At 46.7% G+C, this 23533-nt stretch overlaps 1 protein-coding gene across 2 annotated transcripts in view; it reads right to left on the bottom strand.

The window, feature by feature from the left end:
- ABTB3 (ankyrin repeat and BTB domain containing 3) overlaps window positions 1-16524 on the bottom strand; it is a 192124-nt gene extending 175600 nt beyond the window's left edge. For both annotated transcript variants that reach the window (XM_068142321.1, XM_068142322.1), the window contains exon 1: window positions 15300-16524. In XM_068142321.1, the coding sequence (XP_067998422.1) occupies window positions 15300-16260 (961 nt within the window). In that variant the 5' untranslated portion in view covers window positions 16261-16524. The remainder of the gene's footprint in view (window positions 1-15299) is intronic.
- Between the last annotated feature and the right edge of the window lie 7009 nt (window positions 16525-23533).

Here is a 23533-nt window from a genome sequence, read left to right as displayed (position 1 = left end):
CATGTAAAACAGAGGCAGATTGTCTAGTAGCTGACAGCTTATCCAGCACCTAGAGGCAGAAAAGCCTATCTAGAACACCTCCCTGTCAGAGAATCACTCATGCTCACCAGGAGAAGGCATTGGGCAACCTTATGGCAACAGGAAGGCTGCATTGGGCAACCTGATAGCAATGGGATGTGGCATATTTGCTAGATCCGGATAGCATCCCCTAAGGTGCCCTCACAAATGGGTGGCACACCAAGGACAGGATACACTATGTGCTCACGTCCCTGTCACTCATTCCTTTTGAGATGTTTCAAGTGTATGTGTTGTAAGGACAGCTTCCACCAAGAGCAGGGCTTCAAACACAAAGGCTGGTATCACTGAAAACTGTCTAAGGAGGGAAGCTGAAAGTTCAAATACAAGAGATGTTATTCCCTGACAAGCACACTCCAGGAATAGAAACGCCAGTAAAACATGGTGATTAACAGAAGGATGTACCTATCTTTTCTAGGTCAACTCTCAATAACTTTAGAAGGTACCAGGTCACAGACTCATTTAGTGGGTTGGGTTTTTTAAATTAAAAACAAACAAACCAAACACCACCACAGTTACACTGACTTCAGTGGAACTTTTCCATTCTTCACAAGCTAGATCTGCCCGACAATATAATATTTGACCCAAATGGAAATGAAGTCCCTTCCTCTCACAATAATGGCAAGCATAAGGAGGTCACTGTAGCATGTTCTCACCAGACATTAGGAAGCAGAAACTTAGGAAATGCTTACAGCAAGACTTCAGGCCTTGAAACTAGGTTTTAGGCTTGGACCTGCAACTCAGAGTCCCTTGACTCTGTGAGGGGGGAAAAAAATCAGCCAGGGTTTCCATGTTTCTCTGTAATTTGAAACCACAGAGACATATCTCAGGGTATAAATCACCCAGCTCTAAAAATAAAATAAATTAGGATTTTGTACTCTTTGGAAGAAAACTGACACCAAATTCATGTAGTGAATGTAAGAAAAAATAAGCCTGGCCTGTGGCCCAAGCACATATGAAGCTCCCCCTTGTTCTCAGGGAGGAAGGTCCACCACCATCATTGGTTGGCTATGCCCTTGGGGGCTTATGGCTACAGATAGCCTACAATACACTAAACATCTGCTTGTATATATATAAAGTGTCTTCAGGTAATGGCATAAATGTTTATTAACAGAAAGTGCTACCAGCAAAATTCCAGCAAGCTCCTCTTCTCAGGTAATTAAATGGTGGAATCTTCCCAGTAAGTCCCAGTCACAAGTTCCTATCACACAGATACCTATAACTGGTTCTCTATGTAACATAATGTGTCCCACTTTTTAAACACACACTGTCACTTCTGTGAACTGAAATATGACCTCTCCCCAGCACAGTCTTTTTAAAACAAAGCTGCTACATACACATGAAAAAGGAAGGAACTCGCTACCAGAAAACACTTCGGTTTGTATAAACCAATTATCCTCTGCAGCAAAAAGATCAGATAAATGCAGTTTTATAAGTTTGTGGTTCTTTTATATCAAACTAAAAGATAAAATGGAAGAATTCTTTCATTTCACAACAGGAAAGTCATCTTCCAACAAGACAACTGTCACTTAAAGTACCTTCATAAATATCCTGTTCAGTTTCAAAGCACGCAACAAAAGTGCATTATAAAGTACTTTAAGAAATGTATAGCTTCCCATTCTGGATCCCCTCCCTCTCAGCAATACATAGCAAAGAAAGCAGGACACATCTTGCAGCCCAGTGATACAAAGCCATTAAGAGCTTTGCCTGCCAAAGACATCAGGATCCATGGAGGTGCCTACAAATGACTGTTTGAGGAGTCCAAGCTGCAGTTCCAGTAAGTCTCCATCCTCTGTATGTGATGTGAGCATGACTGTTAAGTGAGTTTACAGGAAACATGGAAGAGTACATGCAGACTCATTTCTCAAAACCCTTGCACAATGGGAAGTTGCACTCTTTTACCTAGTTTCTAAGAAAATGGACATGCCTGCCAGTCCCTCCACCACCTCCCAGTAACCCCTCTTTCAGTTCATTCATAGATTTCAACCAACTCTGGCAGAGGACTTGGCTTCTGACAGCTGCATTCCTGCAACTGTTATGGAGACAAAAGATTCAGGAGACAATATACCATTGTCCACCATGGAGGAGAAGGCTAGTGGCAAGAGGAACCCTTGTTGGGTATTAGAGAAGTGACACAGGAGGGTGGTGAAAAACACAAAGATGAAAAAGCTTTCATCAAGCCAACTTAAGCACAAAGTCTTCCTCAACCCTCAACTCCCAAGTTTTAGCCACAATAACAAATAACTCAATTACTGATTAAAGCATGGAGTCTATTTATGGTCTTGGGAGCCCATCCTGCCTTGTGGCTTGCTCAGCCTTCCCCATGGCTTCCTCCTCATGCTATGCTTGGGTACCACACAGGGGGCCACCACGAGCCAGCTGCCTTTATCAGTAAGACCAAACCCTCCACAAAGGGTACAGCATACAGGCAAGCACCATCAGCCTCTCATACAAATTCAGTGCTGTTAGAAAGAGAGACTTCCAACAAGACCTTGATCCTGTTACAGTCCCACATGAGGGCAGAGATTTTTACATTCAAAGCCCCTCCACAGCTCTTCTCCCATCAGTCAGTCCCCATGGTTACTAGAAAGGCACAAATGCAGGCCTGAGAAAGCAGAGCACCAGCCTCTCACAGATCACCAGATGATGAACAGAGAAACCCACTCCCATTATTTTCCATTACTCTTCTGTGGATCATCCCAAGAGAACAGGGTACAGCTATCAGCCATTTTGCTGGAAGGAGGTTAAGCTCAAATGCCCTGCATTCACTTTACAACAGAAATTGTTTGTAGCATTTAATTCCATGAAAGCCACAATTAATTGTGCTATGGTATCAGTAAACATATTGGCTACACCATCAGAGCTCACTATTTCTCCTCCAAGACATTACATTACTCCATTACTGCTGCAACAGCCCAGGGTAATGAAATGGTGCTTTGCATCACTCTTTCTCCTAAACACCAAATTCATGGTGCTCTAGCACTCCTGCCAGATTTACTGTGGGTTTATTTTCAGTAGGACAAAAACTGCAGTTAACAACCTAAAAAAGGGCTGTGCAAAGTTACACACCTGCCCTTAATCAAATGCAAATGCTTGGGTTTCTACTTGATACAACTCAAAATTACAGCACCTTCTAAATACCCTGCTTCAACAGTGAGTATTTTTACCTCATCTGGACAGACTATATCCAGAAAGGCATTTGAGAGATTAAGCCAGAATGCAGTAAATTAGTGAGCTGCTTACATAAATACTGGACTTCTTTGAAGTTAAGGGGAGGAAAAAAGCAGTTACATCCAGAGGGTCACCACTCCTAATGCAGAAAGTACGTATTAAAACCAAGAAAAGAAGATTTGGTCGTGTCAAAATTCCACAAGAGAACCTAGAGAAGTTATCATGAAACGTGCTCATTCAGTCCTATGGCTCTTAACCATTCACAGGACTACTGAAAGGAATAAAGTTTATTCCTGTGAACACAACTACAGGAAGAGTATCCAGTCAGTAGTGAATGGTTCTGCAGCACAGAGGAAGGTCAGGAACACCCACTGTGTCTAGTGCCATGCCTGGGAAGGCTGTCCAAGCAGAGCTTGGACTAAAACACGAAACAGTGTTTCCTCTGCAGTTATTAACATAAACCAGAGAGAGTATTAATAGAATCTTTAGAAAATGTTTCTTTCATGTGCATAACCTTAGCACACTGTTTCTCAGTCACTCCCTGAAGTATTCAGGTTCACAAATCCCCAGTACATTGTGAAAAGGAGAGGGCTCTTTAGAATAACATTAAGTTTACTCTGAGTTTCATTTCATCTTCTTGCACCCTGGCTCTCTGCAAAATTAGGCAGCTGATCAGTTCCTGCTTTGCCACTCTCTCTCTTGCACAGTGCAATCACAGCTTCCCCTGGGTGCCTTCTTTCTGGACCAAGTAACACCACTCTGGTTGACTATCACCGTACCAAAATATTCCCATTGGGCCCCTCAACTTTCATTATCTTTTCTGCTGTTTGTTCTATTCTTTCTCTTTCTGGAAATGAGGCTACTAAAACTGAACTAATTACTCCAGGCTCAGAGGATGTTTTAGGGGGGTGCTGAATTGTTCTCATTTTTTCTTATGCCACAACCACCACTCGTGTTTAAGTATTGACAACTGTTTCAGTGTATCAGTGCAACACCAGTAGCACCCTGAACCTTCACTGGGAGCAAGATCAAAATCCATCCCCCTGATGCTCTTCAAGTCACAGTCAAGGGGATAGTTAAACTCAGAAGTCCTCATCTTCTTAACTGCTCTTCCCTTGAATGCTGCCTTTTCCCTCAAATTGGATCTATTCCCAGATGCTCATCCGACTCAGACCCTACCAGGCTACAAGAGGTGTGAATCCCAACCCTGAATACTCCAGTATGCCCTCATCACCTTCCCACTCCAGCCAAGGATGTCCTAGCAGCACTGTCAGGAGTATGCATCATGGATTGCACAACCTGCCTGTGGGCCTTGAAGCTCCTTTTGACAGTACAGGTCTAGCTCTGCTCAGCAGCTAGCTTTGTAGCCAGTTTTGCAGTTTGGGTGTGTTTGCACTGTTTGCATGAGAAACAGCTATTAAGCAGGCAGCAGAGTTTCAGGTAAGCTCCCAGAGGGTCCCAAAGCATAGCCCGAGGTTGGGCTAATCAGCATCACCCAGTCTCAAGGTGGCAAAGGTGGGGGTAAGGATGGCAGGGTACCTTCCAAAGGAAAACCTTGCCATGGCTGTGCCTCTTTGCTCTGAATGAAAAAGAAGTAACTGCAATAACAGCTGACATCTGAGCATTCAGGGCCAGCCCAAAACCTTAGAAAACACTTTGTGACTCACCAGTTTGTACCTCACATAGACACGGTCTGTCATTAAAGATGTCTGGCTAGAACCTCACCAGCTCTGATAAGGCAGTGTTTTCCCACCCACCTTATAACTGCTGAATTTCTCCAACACCCCAAGCTCCATCTCAGGCCCCAAGATACCCCTGGATCGGGAGAGGAGGCAAAGCCAGTAGACATCAGCATCCTCATCTACTCTGGCAGTTTGATGGCTCTCATCACCACAGGCCTCCTTATAAAACCTGCCAATTATCCCATGCAAACACAGTTTCTATGTGCTGAAGAGAAGTGACAGCCCATATCCTTCCTGAAAATCAATTAGACTATCTGTATGCTTAAAAGGGAATAAACCTTGGCTAGGGTATTTTTACTCTTGTTGTATTTAATCTTGTTTCAGAAGTGTTCAGCCACCACAGTTTAACTGCTAATGTATGTCAGACAGACAGTGTCATCAGCTTACCCACCTTGGCTCCCAGCACTCAGCTTCATTGCCGTACAAACTCAGTATCCTTTGGATAGATATACAAAATACTTTTAAATCTAGAAAAGAGTTGAAATTACCCTGTGGCTCACCAAACACTCTTTAGGATGGAAGGCAAAGCATCACACACATTCACACAAGCAGGAATTTTTCATCCAAAGAAGACTGCACGTTGCTGGTGTCTGCCCCTGCATTCATTCCCTCAGCTTGCAAAACTGCATTCGCTATGCAAAACCATTTGATGCAGAAGGCAATTTTTTGTGCTCACAGTGGTAAAACAAAGAACTGGTTAATAGGTAAAGCACAACAGCAAAGCAACAGCAGCTCCTAACCAACTGAGGGGTGGCCTGTTTTGGTTGTTTGGGTTTTTTTCCCCCATGTTAAAGGAGCTAACATATCTTGAAACTCCTTCTTCCTTACTGAGAACATGCAAGATAATTGAACTGAAGCCCTTAATTTGAAAAATCTAATTTACTCTTGAAAACATACACTGCTGGACTATTTTGGGGATTTTTTTTCTCATGTGGGCCAGCAGAAATAGGCTAGCCAGTTAGCATGAGGGCTTATAGGCTGCGCTGAGCAGTCTTTAAGATGAGCACCATCAGTAAAACAATGGGGAAAAAAGAAAAATCAAAAAATCTTTCAAATTGGGAATATCTGCAGTGAGGTACTGATACTGGTCTTCAGTTTTGAAAGCTCATTTTTAGCAGAACTAAATCTGGGCCTACAACTTTGACTCAGAAGTGTCTGCTACTAAATGTGAGAGCTGGTCCTGGTGCTTGACAGGCTGCCCTCATCGCTGCAATCAGAGGGAATGCTGCCCAAGCAAGAACTACAGGATTTGGTTTAGCAATACCTTGAGAATGCCTTGTACCATACATCATTCCACAGAAAATGAACACCAGTAGCACCAGGATAATTTTTCCTCAAGTATTGAGTTTTGTGACCCTTATTTTATAAGCATCAAGGGAAGTAACAGCATCAGAGGTACCTGCATCTAGCCTCTAGCAAAACTACCTGCCCACACTCACAGGGAATGATTCAGTGAAATTCATTTCTGTGACACTGACATGCAAAGAAAAATGCCCATGTCACAAAAAAATCTTAGCATCCTCCACAAAAAGCATCTTGGTGGATACCCAAAATGACTTCAACCTCTGAAATCTCTCTCCTTTCTGTCAGCAGTAGCATTTCCCACCACAGGAAGCATCAGTTCCCAGGCACCTGACCTGCCTTGCAGGTGACAACTTGCCTTGCTACCAGCCAAGCCCTCTGCTTTCAAAGGAGTAGTGTTGCTTCACCTGGGGCAAAGGGCCTGCAGCTTTCAGTCCCACAACCTCCATTTTTCCAAATCCCTGCCAGATAACATTCTGAAGAGAAGCTTGCAAGGTTTGCTCAGCCGTCTGAAAGGAAAAGCCAACCTTCCCCAACTAGCTCATTATTCATAGCCAAACACTATGTATTAGGCCAAAGACACTACAGCCCAGCAGTGTTTATCCAAGACTACCATGGGGCCAGAGAAACTGTGAAACACTGCAGGATGCAAAGTTTCCTCCAATTATTTGAATGCCTTGAAAATGCAAATGTGTTCACCATATTTCTGCTGCAACTCCAGCCCTGTTCACTTCCCCCACCTGGGAGCAGTATTTCATAGCAGTGCAATTTAAAACCAGGGTGTTTTTAATTTTAAAGCCTCAGACTCCCACAGGTCCAGGTGCTACTCCATAGCACTTGAGGACAGAAACATAGTCCTTGACAATACCTCTTCTCTAATCTTCCTGGGGGTTCCTTTCCACCTGCGCACTCATGAGCCTGTCATGTGACCTTTATGACTGTGTGACGTCCCTGTGCTGTTCACATAAGCAACATCTATCCACGTAAGGGCTCTGGGAGAAGGCTGTGAATTTGCTGAGCCAAAGGTATTACCTGTCCCTCCTGGCTCAGCTGCAATGCCTCCATGCATTCCTATCTCCTGGCAAGCATCCCACCTCCCACACACCCTGCAGCACTGATCCCTCCCTGCACTTTCGCTTTTATCAGCCTTACAACACCAGAGGAGAAAGAGGTTATGCCTGCCTCCTGAGTTTGCATCTACCTTTTGAAAGATCCTAGCACTAACATCTGCTACTGCCTTATGACAATGGTGGGAAGAGCCCAGTCCCCAAGCGTCACGCCAGCAAAGTTCCCACCAAGCAGATCTGTTACACTGACCAACAACAGTTCACCCAAACACCACCACACATGTAGATTTACACCATTTGTGTGACAGCCACCCAGACCAGAATCTGGCCATTTAACACAGTGCTTGTAGAAGGACTGGAACTGACTGGGGTGTAAAGCCCTTCCTCCATTACCCAGCTCAGTTCAGCAGGGGCACAACTACCTGTCCTGAAGCCTGTTGATACAAGTGTTCTAGTTTTCTTCCTATTTCTTACTACCAATCCAGTATCATTTAACTCTAAGAAAAATCAAAGTCCTTTTATTTTCCTTATCAATGACAAGCCAAGAGAATCCTAGTAGGAACTGGAAGTATCCCAAGCACCTCTCTTCTCAGACCCCAAGACAGTCCATGTATTTCCCACAGGATGCCATCAACCCTCTTACAGTACCATATTATAAAACCTCCTGGGTTGTTTCCAGGAACAATTACACCAAATAATGGTATTGCTTACTATGAATTGAGTGTACAAATCAAAGAAGACAATAGATTACCGTCAAGATGACAGGCACTGCTTGAATAGAGCCTGAGAAAATGGTCACACTCAATGAGCTGCTGTGCAACTTCCTCCTCACCCACAAACTGCCAAGGTAAGGGAGAGTGATGATTCTGAAGCACCCAATCAGGTTACATTAATTAAAATAACTGAGACAAGCCTCTACAGCATCAGCAAGGTATCAGCATAAGCACCTGTGCCCCATCCATGCTGCTGAACTGATCCTCACCAACGATGGTTCCTTGTTTTTAGCTGCTACCAGAAACATACCCCTCACTCCCACTATTAAAACAAGCCACAGCTGCCTTCTCACTGACTCATTTCACCTGATTTGTGGCCTCCTCTCTTCTGTTTTACCACAAGATAGAGGTACTTTATGCAAAGAAAAAGAAGTCACTGACCACCAGATCATATCCATCTCCTCACAGCCTGCAACAGCAGGACTGCTGTATTGCCTTCTGGGAAAATGGGAAGCCATGTGCAGATAGACAGATGTGGTCACAGTGAGCCCCTGAAAGCAAGGACAGATTGAGAGATGTATGTAAGGGCTTCAGCTGGTATAGCTCTCCATATTGTTCACGGTTCTTTTCAGGCTGCCCAAACTAACACCTCTGGCAAAGTAACCAGAAGTTAGCCTTGCTCTAGGGTAATTTTGACCCCATCTGCAGGTCTTTTCAAATCTTTTAAACACTTACCAGGTGCATAACAGTTATAATTACACATTTATATGGAGATGGTGCAGTCAAGATTCTTTTACTCTGGAAGAAAACAAAGACAAGAGCAAAGGAAGAAAAAAGTCCCTAATTTTTCCTTATGCTAAAGCCTCCTACACTTGGGGCACACAAAAACACCCTGCAGCAACGCATGGGTGTGCTGACACAAAGGGACTGTCAGGACAGCACCGCTGTCAGGGCTGGACACAGTGTTGCAACTGGGAGTAGAGTGGGAAAGCAAGCAGGCACTGATGCACACCATGAAGATCGTACAGATCTGAAAGACAAGAGCACAGGGAAAATCAGCCCACAGCAGGGAGCAGCTGCTTGCCCAGCAGCTAATGCTAATACTTGATGTTAAAGCAGGTGAGAGGAGCAGACCACTGTCTACTAGGCTCCAAGTATCCACAGAGGCACCTGTGAGCATGCAGAAAGCAAATCTGCACAGGGACACAAACGGTGATAGTGCTGCTGCTCATCATCCCTACAGCAAGAGAGCACATCCTGATAATGAGCTCCCTCATCCATCCTCTCTTTGCTTTTTCTGTATAGCCTCTACTGGGTCAGCAACAGAGCTCTTTTGGGTGGAAGCTGATTGTTTCAGCGAGACTTTGAAAGGAGCTGCCAGTCTTTTTGCACCACACATTGGTCAGAGGAAATTACTCCAGAAAGAGGATTTAATTCTCAGCACCCATGCACTCCAGGAAACAGCTCTCTTCTCCTCTGGTGTAATCTAAATGAGAATGGCATTCTCCTTTCACTCCTTCATGGGAGGAAAGGCAAGGGGAAGACCATAAAGCTTTCCTCTGGCTTCGAGAGATGAGAACCAGGCCCTTCTCCAAAACATGGAAGACTCTGGCTGTAGATGTCCCCAGTTAGTGCACCGCTGGGTATTTACTCCAGATTATGTTGAAGATTTCTGACTGATAACCAACATCTTGATTCAATACAGGCTGCACAAACACCAGCACACTAACCAGGGTGTCTTTTTCACTTTAAGCAGCTATGGATGTGACAGAATTTGCAGTAGGATTAAGAAAAAATGCAAAGTTGTCCCTAACACTCCTCACTTGGACTTTGTGTCACCAGCTCAAAAAAAATGCTGAAAGGCTACATGAAGCTTGTTACAGTTCAAAAACAAACAAACAGAAAACCCCAAACAAACAGAAAAACCCAAACAAACAGAAAAGCCCAAACAAACAGAAAAGCCCAAACAAACAGACAGGCTGCAGAGCGGGGTTGTGAATTCTCCCTGTCTGGAGATATTCAAGACCTGCCTGGATGAGTTCCTGTGTGACCTGGCATCCGGCTCTGGCAGGGGGATTGGACTGGATGATCTCTCAAGGTCCCTTCCAGCCCCTGACATTCTGTGAAAAACAAATAAACCAACCAACCACAACCAGGAACCCAATACACTAATAAAATTAAACTGTTATTCCCCTAACATGCTCCTTATATATACAGTCATATTTCCCAATCACATGTCCAAAGCCTCACTTACATCAGAAACTAATTGGTATAGCTGCAACCCTGAAAGTCCCTAGTGAGGCCACAACTATAAGTGCTATTAAGGTACTTTCCAGCATGATGAAGGGAATACTTACATTGGCATACATCATCTTGATTATTCTAGGTGTTTCTGGTATAACTGTTTCTGGGATTTTTAGTTTTTCATTATACTCATAACTGAAATAAATTATATGAATAAAAATGTCCAGAGGGAAACAAACTTTCATCAGCCAGTCAGTCAAACCACAACCTCCCACTGTGTCTCTGCTTCTCAGTTCCACCATTGATCCTCAGCCCTCAAAAAGCAATGAAGGTCTACAAGAAGCACGTACACATATTGAGTGTCCATCTGTCTCACTCCTGCCAGCACAAGGTGTTCAGGCAACCCACTCCATCCCAGGGAAGAAGGATGATTTCCCCCACTGCCAACATAGCTCCCACTAGTACCAGTGGCCACAAGCCATGACCAGGTTATTAATCCACCACTTTTTTGGAGAGGCTGTGGAAGTTTGCTCAGGAGGTTGTTGCACCACTACTGATGTCCTCTGGGCAAGGGACTCAAACACCCAGAAGCAGATGGGAAAAAATTCAGCAGCAAAGACCCCCAAGTATAACACACAGACACATATAAGAAACTTCAAACTACTCCAGTTTTACTTTCTTTACTAGCAAAAAGAAAAAAATATTCTAATATATGGGGGGGGGGGGGGGGAAAGGATGCTCTTAAAACTGCAGGTAAAAAAAGTCCAATAAAAAGGCATGACATTCCACTTGTGCCCAAATATTCCTCTATCATCCTAGCTGAAATAAGTTTTTGATTGATTTTCATGTTGCCCCTAAAGCCATAATAGCATCATGAATGGTTCAATTACAATAAAAAGCAGAGAAGTAACACAGATAACAATATGCTTGCAAGAAAGGGAAGGGAATGGTCGCTATAGACACACATATATATACATGCATCCCAGAACTCAAAAGCATTAATTGATTTGGTTAAAATCTGTGTATTGGTATTGTTTATTTTCCTGGGAGTCCTTTGATTTCACCTGGATTAGGGGATGAGGCTGAGGTTAAACTGAGGTTAGCTGACATGCCCGCCAAGCCTGACCTAATCCTGGACGACTTCTTAGTTGTTGTGTCTTCCCCTCTACATAGTATTAAGAAGGGGAAGAAACCACAGTGATGCGGTTGGGTTCCAAATAACTTTTAGTAGCTGTACACAAACAGGAGGCAGGGTTGTAAACACAATGCCTGGGTCCTTGGCTGTCTGCCTTGCAGCTTCTGCCCTTCTCACTATGTGTTCTGCCACGTAAGGGGACCCCCAAGACTGAAACGGGAACAGACCATCTTCTAAACTCTGCATTAAACTAAGTGTTGCCTAATACCATTGCTCCATCTGGTAAAAGAGGGACTTCTATAATACAGCGGTGGTGACTTTGAGCTACTTGGACCTAGCATCCAAACATCCTCTGTGAAAATTAAATACATGGACTGACTTCTACAATTTTTCACTGGATCCAAGACCTGGGGAAAGCTCCTAGTCATCTCAAATCTGGCTCTCAGATCTGGCCTGAAAGTAGGGGGCTGATGAGCAATAAAGAAACTACAATAACGTAGCTTAAACCACAGAGGTGCCAGCTTTTACTGCCTTTCATTGAGTACACATTATTTTGCTCCCACTACTTCCAGGGAAACAGCGCTCTGCACGACTGTTATAGGATGTAAAATGTGTACTATGCTGTTCAGATGGAGCTCGTAATTGAAACATTCAAGCACCACTGAAATCCCCAACGTAAAGTTTTTAATTTTCATTCAACCATGACATTAAAATTCTGGTTGTGCAGAGAGAGAGGGGAAAAAAATTACTACCTCAGAGTGCTTTTAAGGTCTGTTCTTTCAGATGCAGTAACTGAGATAAGCTCAGCCAAGACACCAGCGGCTGCTGGCATACTCCAGCAACTTGCTCCCAGCGCCACTGCCTGCTTCACCTTTGTCATCCCCACCCCGTCCTACGCAAGGGGTTATCAAAAGGCTTATCAAGGAGCTGTGGCCTACTGCCTGCGATGCACAAAGTGGTGCCATCACCTTCATCCACATGCTTTCAACTCCACACAAGGAAGGAACAGGTACCTGTTGGAGAGTGGGACTGTGGTGGAGGCAGCTGTCCAAACTCAGGCCAGGAGTACCCAGGACAAGCCCAACAGGCTGAAGCACCCACCAAAAGAATCAGTTCAGACATGTTCTTTGTCTGAAAGCATGTGACCATCATTTATAGGAAGGAGGAGGTTATCTTGCAATCTTATTCAGCAGCTTCCAAGATGACTGGATATGATGCCAGCCTAAAAAAACCTCAGCTAAAACCACTGACTGCTTCACACATCTGACAGAGAAACCCTGAAAGCATGGTTTGTGTCTTGCAGATCCTCGGACTGTCTTCCCCAACACTGATGTTCACAAACTGTACTAGAGCAATCTCAGACTACATCATGCACAAACTCACATTTCCTGCATGCTTGCATCCCATGATCTTCATGGGTTGTCTGTTTCGCTGTCATGATAGAATTTAAGACTCTGCATTTATCCTGGAAGATCTTTTCAAGGTTTGACATTTACCTGCCAGGCAGGTACCATCTGTGTCCCCAAAAAAGCTGCCTGCAGATATGGTACTGCTATGAGGTCTGCTTTGGTACTGCTTTCTTTTCTCCCACTTTGCTCAAATCATATTGGCCATGGTGCTACCACTTCTCATCCACATCTGATGGACCAAATCCACTTATTTCAGTGCCTGTGTGTCCACATGCTACCCAGCTAGGGAATTAGACCTTGATTTATTGAACCCCCAGAGTATGAGACCTCTTTCTTTTCTTGGAGTAATGCAAAGATGCAAGGACATGTCTGCCACCTATTAAACAGCTTTATCATGGTGTTTCAAGTACTGAGTACAGAGGAAGGATGAACCTGTGGTTCTACCACTATACAGATGTAGCTTCCAGCAGTCCTAGCCTCCTACCATAGATTCACCAAATAGTTTCAAGCAGGTCAAATAATCTCTTGCATCAGATTTCCCCACCTTTTAAGTGTCTGGGAAGGAAACATTTGCATGGAGCACTCAGACATCAAAATGGTGAGGCCTATATAAACAGATACATATCTCGGTGGTGAAGAGACAGGCTGATGTGTTTAATGGTTTATAATGGCTGTTTTAGTTACCATGAAAGTACTTAAGAGCATGCAACCCTTTCTTGGATTAAATCTAAATAGATGTGAACAGCAAGAAAAAAAACAGCTTTTATTACTAGAAGGCCTGACTTTTGTTTGCACCTGTAGCTCTAAGTATATATAACAGGATGCCAAGCTACTCATTAAAAGGCACTAAAAAGGCAAACAGTGTTCCAGTCACTTGCATAGGAAGCATAATGACAGGGAGAGATGAAAACAAAATGGACAACTTCCTAAAGTCTTGTTCGAATATCTTAGAAAAATGCCGTTTGCTTGACTGAGGGCTGAGCTACCAAGACCTGTGCCAGGTAAAGCTACAACAAAATGGAGGCAAAAAACTCCAATTTGTGTCCCTGGAAGAGAGATAAATGGAAATTAGAATGAAGTTAAAACCACCGAGCTGATGCAGGAGGACTTGAGAGAGCCGCAAAACAAAATGAAAGGCTGAGTAGCAGCCTGCACAGCCAGTGCTGCAATGTCAGAAACGCAACACAGTGCCATCTGAAACCTACAGGCACAGCACTAGCACTTCAAGGTAAAAAACAGCAGTGCCACTCCTGGGGAAGACGTGCCCGTCTGCAACAGTGCTAGAATAAAGCACAAGGGTCGTACCACACACGCCCCTCACAGCAGACGCATTTTGAAGGAAGGCTCAGTAGAGCCTTTGGGGAGGACATCCACATCTGGAGTAAAAGCGCCAGAGGAATATAACGGAGCTGCATCTCTATACACCGGGGAGGAGGGTTTGCCCCTTCTTTCACTCCTGCCTGGCATTCTCCTTTGGGTCTTATGGGAGAGAAGGTGTCTTTGCACAACAGATAATTAGCTGTAACGCACCCTCCGTGGCTGTAACAACTTAACAGGGCTTATCTGTACATCTGATCTAGGCTTCCAGTTATCCTTGTTCTCCCAGTTCCCTTTTCCTCCCCAATATTTGCATCTCAGCTTGACAGGCATTTTGTATTTAAACTTAACAAAAGTGTTTGCATGTGCCTGTGCATGCTTAGGAGACTGTAAGAAGAAAACCATCCGATTTTAACTCCGACTCCCTGAGATGCCGCTTGTTCCATTTTCCCTTTCCTGATAGAGGGAGCTGAAATCAGAAACGTCAACTTTGGGATCCTGCTCTACCGAAGGAGAGAACTCATTAAAAATATTGGACCCTTCATTTTAAAGAAAGAAAAAATCCCCAGGAAGCTGATGCATCACCGACTTGCATCTGTGTCAAGCTCTGGGTAAACAAGCAGCAACACGAATGAAATCTGTCCAGAAAGACTGCATTTCAGCGCCAACCACGCAGTCTCGGGCCAAACCACCGCATATGTAACAAAGTTTGATCTCGTTTCCGAGCACTCAGCTGCACTTCTGCCATTTCCTGTGGAAAACTGAGGCTCTGAACGCTATCACCTCGCCAACAGTCCTGCCAGCTGCCCCTGCACACACACACAACCTTCCGCAGGCAGGCAGCCCCGTCAGAGCCAGGCGGCGATGCTCGGCAGCTCCCGCCCCGCGCTCCGGACCGGGCACCGCCAAGCTGGGGCAACCCCTCCGCGTTGCCTGCTCCTCCCTCCCCGCACATCCCGGCGGCGCGGCCCCGCCGCAGTCCCGTCCAGTACCCGGCGGCAGGTGCCGCGGCCCGTCCTGCGCCCGGGGGGGATAGACAGGCGCCCACTCGCCGCCGCTGGGGATCTCGCCCCGACGCAACAGGTGGTCGGCGGCGCCAAGTCCCGCCCCGCGGCAGCACTCACCGCTGGCGTTCTTGCCGCATATGAGGTGCTGGTAGGGCTGCAGCAAGCCCCAAAGCTCGGGGTCGTTGTTGACAGTCTGCTCCAGTGCCTCCAGGGTGAACCGGGGAGCCTCACCACCCTCCTTCTCCTTCTCCACCGGGCCGGCGGTGGCTGCGGCCGGGGGGCGGCCGGGCGGCGGGAGTGGAGCGGCGGGGCCGGCCAGCACCCGGGCGTGGATGTCGCGGAAGAGGCTTTCGGTGCCGGCGGTGAGGTAGATGGCGGCGTGCTCGTGGATGCGCAGGGCCACGCGGCTGTCCACCATCCACCGGTAGAACTTGCCCACGGAGAAGGTCAGCCCGCACCGCGCCGACTTGCCGCGGCTGAAGCGGTCGCCGCCGCTGCTGCTCATGTTGTAGAGGGAGAGGGCACCGAGGGCGGCCGCCGTGCAGCGGGCAGCCAGCGTCCAGCCCAGGACGATCTCCATGGCGCTCCGCACCTCGTGCTTCGTGCACTTTGCAAAGCGGAGGCTCAGGCGCTGAGCCTCCCGGGCGATGCGCACCAGCGCCCGGCTCACCAGCGTCGAGAGCCGCGCCGCCGCATCCCGGCTCCCGGGGCTGGCGGCGGTGCCCGGCGCCCGCGGCTCCCGGCGCGGCGGCGGCAGCAGCAGCGCCTCCACCTCCTCCAGGCTCCAGGGGACCTCCTCAAGGTCGGGCAGGAGCCGAGCGCACTGCTGCCCCGCGCAGTCCAGCACCTCGGAGTCTTCCGCTAGGACGGTGTTGACAGTGTCGAAGCTGTTGTGCCGACTGTGCATGGAGTCAGTTAGGTGCGGCCAGCAGCTTCCTCCATAGGGGTACGTGGGGTGCGAATCCGAGCAGCACAGCGACAAGTTGGAGGAGCGCACCGAGTCCGCCGCGCCACCATACCCTGAGTCCAGCGTCAGGTCTTCCAGCGTCCTCACCGCCGTCTTACCTCTCCGGGCCATCGCTGCACTTCATGCTGCACCCGCGGGACCCGGGCGGGGAGCGGCTTACAGGAAAGCGCGGGTGGACAGAACAGCGAGGGGGCGCGGCGAGACCCGCCGGCCGCTCCGCTTCGCCCCGTCGGCCGCAACGTGCTGCCGCCTTGCTCCGCCAGACGCCCGCGAAACGATAGTGCTGCTCCTGCCCTGCTGCCGGCCACGGCCCGACTCCCGCTCCTGCACTGCGCCTCACCGCCGGCCCGACACCGCACCGCAGCACAGCAGCGCCGGCCAGCCGGCGCGGAGGGGAGGCGCCATGCAAAGTGCTCCGGCTTGCGGCCAATGGGGCTGCGAAAGGGGTGGGGGGTATGCAAATAGATGTTCCCGGCGGCCAATGGGGCGGTGCCCTGCCCCTGGCGGCCCCTCCCGTCGCGTCCGCGGGGCGCGGAGCAGTGGCGGAGAGCGGCGTGCGGCGCGGGAGGGGGGCGCGGTCCCACCCGGCGCGGCTCCGTGGGTATCCCTGTCCGCGGCGCGTCCCGGTCCCGCTTGCGCCCCGCGGAGGTGCAGCACCCTGCCGCTAGCGGCAGGCCCCCGCCAGGCTGCATCCGCGCAGGCTAGACCTCGCCGTCCAGTCCCGAAAGCGGGGATTTTGCGCGCTGCGAAATAAAGACTCGTTAATCCGGCGTCTGCCCAGCGGCATCGCTGGCAGCCGAGTGCGGAATGAGGTTCGGATTGGAGCGCAGCCCATCTCTTCTGTCCCTCCATGCTGGGAACATCAAGGTCTAGGGCCCGTTTCTGTTACATCCACCACACCGTTCCTACGTCACATAAACTGGATGCCCATTCCAACCCTCACTGGTTTTTCAAACCAGCAGTTTCCTTATGTTGCTGTAAACAAATGGAAGGCACCACGGGCACACAGACAAGTAGTGTGAGACAGTCAAGATGTTTTGAAACCAAGCAGAAACTGCCACGTAACAATACCAGGCATCACTGGAGTCAGGAAGAGCAATTTCCAAATAATTAAATCTAATAAAGCCTCAGACATCCATGAAATTAACCCCCTCAGTGTCACAAAAGATTTGACAAGATTTGTGTTTGGCTTAGGGTACATTTCCTATGCACTTTTAAGATTCATTGTTCAACATTGGGACAATTTATCCCCAGTTTGGGTATTTTAATCTTACATTGCTGGGCTTTAGTGTTATTAGGAGTTACCTGGCTAATATCCCAGGCAACAGACTGAGAATGTATGTGCTGGTGGATTCTGGTTTTGAAGAAATGCTGCATCCTTTTAAGTGTAAATTACCAGCAAAATTCTATCCCTTTAAGGATAAAAACCTAGCAAAGATATTTCTCTATCATGCCAAAGAGGCAGCCAAAGTTCTTGAGCAAACAAGGAGAGTCATGTCAGAGATTCCCCTGTCCAAGTGAGCAAAGCCTGGCATTCCTTCAACATAAACTTCCTATAGGAAAGGCACAAATGCAACTGCAGGTAGGCTCATTTGTCAAACAGGTTGGCGAAAGCTATGACACCACCAAAACCAGAGGATTATCTCCCAGATTAAGTCAAGTGCTGTCAGAAACTGGTTTCTCAAGTGTAGCCTTGCTCCTTCCACAAAAAGTTCTATGCACAGTAGGTTTCCACTGAAATCCTAAGTGATAGAAAATAGCAAAGCTGAGGGCAGGAGCAACCTGAGCCAGAGCCACAGTCATGCTGTAAGTAAGAAGCTGAGGCCTACACTGCCAGCAGCAGATGATCTTTGGAGAGAGCATAAAGGCAGAGCATACCAGAGAGCAAAATCTCTGCCCAATTGTTTGATGATCAATCTGTACATCTCACAGTAGAGCCCTCTGGTGTCTTCAGCACTTCAGTGCAGTGGCTGTTCAAAATTTACATTCCTAGGTAGAAGAAAGGCTCCACCAGGACCAAACCTATCAAGGTAATTATTTTTCTAACAAATTCCATTCACCTGACTCTATCCCTGCCCTTTCACAAAGTGCCACAACTGCTCACACTGAGCATATGTGACAGCAGGTCAAAATCAGAGAAAGTCCAAGTTCAAGAGGTTGTCTAATTAATGGTTTATTACACTTCACAGAGACACAAGATGGATGTCCAAGGAGGATGGAGCCAGTGAGCTGGGTGGTTTGTTCACCAGCCTTTGTAGAAAACAAAAGGTGCTTCAGAGGTTGACACTAACCATGCATTGAAATGAGCAAGAGAAATGAGAAGTGGATGGTTGTCTCAGGCTGTGTGCAGTCCCAGGCATTCATATGGCTGACTCAGAGCCAGTTTTTATTTCAAGAGAGATTTGGGGTTGGTTGCTTTTGTTTGTTTGTTTTTAATTGGAAAGGCAAAATATTGGGCCTTACTAGAGGTCTTGTAGTTGCAATGAGATATGCATCACCTTGCACTTGGCAGTTTGGTTCTTGGTCACGCTGCCAGTTTGGAACATGTTGTGACACTTGAACACACCAAAGGCATGTCAGCAGCACCGGGATGGTTTAAACCTTCAAAAGTGGCAGCAAGAGCTGACTCATTTCTTCAGAAGACTAATTACCCTGGAAGTGGCCTTCTGGATATCTTGACGATCTTTCAGTACCTGAAGGATCTTGCCTGCTCAGGTGTGGTTAATCAGGCTACTGCATACGGGAGTGAGCTTCAGCATGATTTGGACGGGCATCTGAAAATGCTTCTGGGACAGGATGACTTCGTTGTTGAAATTGCCCTGCCAAAAGACGTGATCAAACATTTTAGAGGCAAACAAACCCCTGCAACATGTCCAGTGCCCACACAGGCTGAGCTCTGGAGACAGCCCTCAGTTTTAATCCAGAAAAAGGCACCACACCTCTCCTGATCTAGGCTGAAAAGCAGGTGTCTGGAGCTATACCCTACTTCGAGTCTTACAACCACGGTCATTTTTCTATCAGACAAAAATGTCCACTGAGGAAAACAAAGTCCCTTTATATGTCAAAGGCTGGTGGCAAACAATTTTCAGCTTGTTGGAGACATGAACATCAATTATCCTCACAGAATTCAGACAGGGACTGATTAAGTACCATTCCAGGATGATAAGTGCCAGTAAAAACTCTGAAAGAGGGAAATCGAACCACATTTTAGAAAGGTACTCAGGGCAAATTTAAGTGAATGTGAAGTTGACATTTGTATGGGCAGAGCAGTGAGTGCCTCAATTCTTTCCTTCCCCACCCAGTCAACTGCCCACAAGTGGCATCTTCCTGAGAGCTATAGGGAATAACATGACAGCCGCCAGACAGAACAGGAATGTTTCTAGAATCAGGCCACTTCATGTAATTTCTGTATTCAGAATTCAATGCACTGTGCTGCAATAACAGCTCGGATCACAAGCAGCATTCACAGGATCTCCCAGTGCTATCTCCAGCTGCTAGGAACAGGCAGCAAGCATTATGAGGATCTCGCTTATATTGCTGGGGAAGCTGGAATGATAATATTTCTAATCACAGGGGGTTAATTTACAAAGCAAGTCTGTAATCCTGTACCTGTAAAGCAGGCGTGAAATGCACATCCCTGGCAGAGGAGCCTTTGGGGCTGCAGCATGTGTACACTCTGCTAGGAAGAAGATGCCCATCAAAAAAGGAACTGTTACCATCAGGTACATCGTCCCTGCATGGACATTGCGTGACTGCTGCCAACCGTTTAGACGAGCAGGCTCAGGGAGAGGACTCTGGTGTTGCTCTTCAAACACGTACACCACCAAAAAAGAGGGGATGAAATGTGCAAGTGAGTGATGCAATGAGGCCACCTGCTCACTACCTGGAAGGAAAGCACTGATGGTGCCTTCATCGTAAGTGGGAAGGAAGGACACATGGTGGTCGAGTGCCACACCACCTGGGTTTTCTGCGATAAATTTCATCCTGCTGATTTCAGCAACTAGCTGCATCAGGACTTCCAGTAAGGACTCATCAAGAGCTATTACCTCACGGAGTGGCAAGGTTCAGTAGCTCAGGCACTCCTTTTACAGACATTAAGGGAAATGGCTGTCCCTGAATTTCAGCTGGCTATTGTTTAGCCAGAACTAGCCACCCAGCTGTACTCCTCTGCTGTGCAAAAGCAGCAGTTCCTACTTCCCACTGTGCTCTAAACCTTTCCAAACTTCCTCTCTGCAGTCCCCATGCCTCCCTGTGCTGAGAGTGGATGTTCATTAGAGATGTGTAGACTCATGCCTGGCATGGAGGAAAGCAATTACTAACCAGGGATGCTCAGAGAAACTGCCAGCCAAAACCAAATCTCACCACACAAAGAAGCTGTAAATTCATGGCCATAATACATTTTGGAAGCAAAGCACAGAAAGGGTTTCAGAAAGAGATGTGACAAATTCATAGAGGCCACTGGTTACTAACAAAATGATACACGTGCAATCTTCATCTCAGAAATTTTCTCAGAAGCTGTTTGCCAGAAATGGGTAAATTATGTCAGAGGAAGGAGCACTTTGTGATCCCTAGGCTCCTCATGCATCTGCCATTGGTAGCTGTGGGAGACAAGATGCTGCACTACAGACAAGACCAGAGCCCTTGAGACAGTTGTTTGGTTTAAGTCCTGACTCCCTTACCAGCCAAGTGCCTTACCACCAGTTAGAAGTTCAACTTGGTTCAGAGGTCAGCACTGCAAACAGAGCAGTACTTACAATCTTTGCAAGAGGTTGCATTGTGTTCTTTATTCCAAGGAATGATCAGCTGCAACTTCTACATGAATCCTGATAGATTTTAATCTCTTCTTTTCCTAAAACCATCCATGATGAAGACTCTAGAGTTTCCCTGGATGATCCGTTTCAGTCCAAACAATTTCACTGCTTGAAACAGTCTTCCTAACATCTGACATAGCCTCTTCTTTGCTACACATACAAAGAATAAAAACATGCTTCCAAACTTTTTTAGAGGACTGGCACCTTTTATCTAAGGCAGGACTAAAACCATATGTAGATCCAAACAGAATGCATATAGAGTTGGTTCCCAGCCAGTAGATGTAGGTGCTTCTCACATTTCTCTACACCACTCCAAAAAGCATTACAGTGTTTGCATGCTCTCTGTGCACCAAGATTGTACATTCATACCACGTTTTGATCAGAAGTAAAAGAAACAGGAACAGCAGGCTTCCTGGAGGATGGAGACAAGGAAAGACTCTGTTCAGCCAGCAGTAATTACCATTTCCATCCAAGACACAACAAGCCTGCATAAAGCATATAAATGCATGTGTATATGGCAAAACAATTTACAGGTGAAATCTTAAAGAACAAATATGCTTGAGATCAGCAACGTCTGTTGCATTAGCCAGCCCTTTACTCTTTGCTTGGGAGAATGAAAATGGTTTAAGCAATAGCTTCTCACTGTCACTACTGAAATTCTCTTCATATTTGGTAGTCTAAGAATGACAGTTTTGTCTCCTCAAGGAGCAGAGTGCTCAAGACCTGTTGGGTGCTTGCAGGGGCACAGCCCCACAGTCAGGCAACCAGGCTTGCTGCATCCTGATGCTGCAAGGAGGTGACAAATCTGGGTCTGCCACTCCCTCAGACCCCGGTGTGCCATACAGTATATTGGCTCTCTTCTGGGCTGTCATATTCATTAGTCCTTGTTTACAGTTTAAGAGTCAGTCCTGATTTTAAAGGAAAATAAGTATTTGAGGGACTTTGAATATGATTCTTCATGGTACTGTAGTCCACACACAGTTGCATGTGTGATTTTTCAGGAGGTACATGTTCTACAATGGTATGACCTTTCCCTCTGGCAAGTATGTTAAGGGAAGAGTGGGGAGACCTGAGCCATGCTCTTTACTTTTCCCACTCACAGGGATTTCTTTTAAAACAGACAGGATAAAAACAGGGCTACAGAAGGTTACCTTGAAATCCATTTACAACTCTGCCTCTTGCCAGTACTTAGGGCTTACTTGCACTTCTGCTATTAAAAAAAAGCACAATGTCACTTAAGCTTATTCCCAGACAGTTGCTGTCTGCTGAAGTCTCAGTTAAGACTTTCTCAATTTCCCCATGTAATGTTTTAGTGTTTTGTTAAGGGGGTATTTGCACAGACAAAGGACCTCACTATCTACTTAGGAGATATATTCTGCACCACAAGTTCCCATCTCCAACATGCACAAGAATCATAGAATCAATAAGGTTGGAAGAGACCTCAAAGATCACCGAGTCCAACCTGTTACCACAGACCTCATGACTAGACCATGGCACCAAGTGCCATGTCCAGTCCCCTCTTGAACACCTCCAGGGATGGTGACTCCACCACCTCCCTGGGCAGCCCATTCCAATGGCTAACAACTCTCTCAGTGATGAACTTTCTCCTCACCTCCAGCCTAAACTTCCCCTGGCACAGCTTGAGACTGTGTCCTCTTGTTCTGGTGCTGGTTGCCTGAGAGAAGAGACCAACCCCCTCCTGGCTACAACCACCCTTCAGGTAGTTGTAGACAGCAATAAGGTCTCCCCTGAGCCTCCTCTTCTCCAGGCTAAACAACTCCAGCTCCCTCAGCCTCTCCTTGTAGGGCTTGTGCTCAAGGCCTCTCCCCAGCCTCATTGCTCTTCTCTGGACACGTTCAAGAGTCTCAATGTCCTTCTTAAATTGAGGGGCCCAGAACTGGACACAGTACTCAAGGTGTGGCCTAACCAGTGCTGAGTACAGGGGCACATGCTCCTGACCATGGCTGAAGTCCTTCTCAAAATCCTGCCCCTGTGGCCTCCTTTGCTCTACAGAATTCACTCAGTGTTACTTCAACTTCTTGGTGAGTGGGCAGCAAAACAATGAGCCTCAGGCTGCAGGTCAGCTGGCATCATCTCAGCAGTGAGCAACTGTTGCATCACCATCTTCCAGCCCAGTTCCAGGAGAAGGGACTTTGCACACAGGTTCCCTTCTTCATGCCTTTCTTATTTAAGCAGACAGTAACTGGGGAGGGCATTAATGAGCCACCAGCCTGCACAATTACAAAGCATAATAAAGATAAGAATAATGCAATTCCCTAACATTAAGTAAGTACTTTTATTTGCAGGGAAAGCACTAGAAAAGCACATAAAAGAAGTAATTTTAACATTAAGAGGGTATTTTCTTCTAATAATTCATCCCTTAAAAAAAAGAAAACAAAACCTAGCTGTTTTTTGGTATGAGGTAATATTTAAGGAACTGAGCAGTGTTGTGCTGTTCCCTTTCCTTTGTCCTAGCACTTGCAACTTCTTTTGCCTATTTTTCCTCATAGCTCCCTTCAAAAGCTGATCAAAGCTCTGGGTTTGGGGTTTTTTTCATTAGCATTACAGCATTT

This window comes from Melanerpes formicivorus, unplaced genomic scaffold (assembly GCF_026170545.1).
Source record: "Melanerpes formicivorus ecotype bairdi unplaced genomic scaffold, bMelFor1.0.p_v2 SCAF_8, whole genome shotgun sequence".
In the NCBI taxonomy this organism is placed as follows: Eukaryota; Metazoa; Chordata; class Aves; order Piciformes; family Picidae; genus Melanerpes; species Melanerpes formicivorus.
The sequence above is the reverse complement of the archived record's forward strand: the minus strand, read 5'-3'. Positions and strand labels throughout refer to the sequence as shown.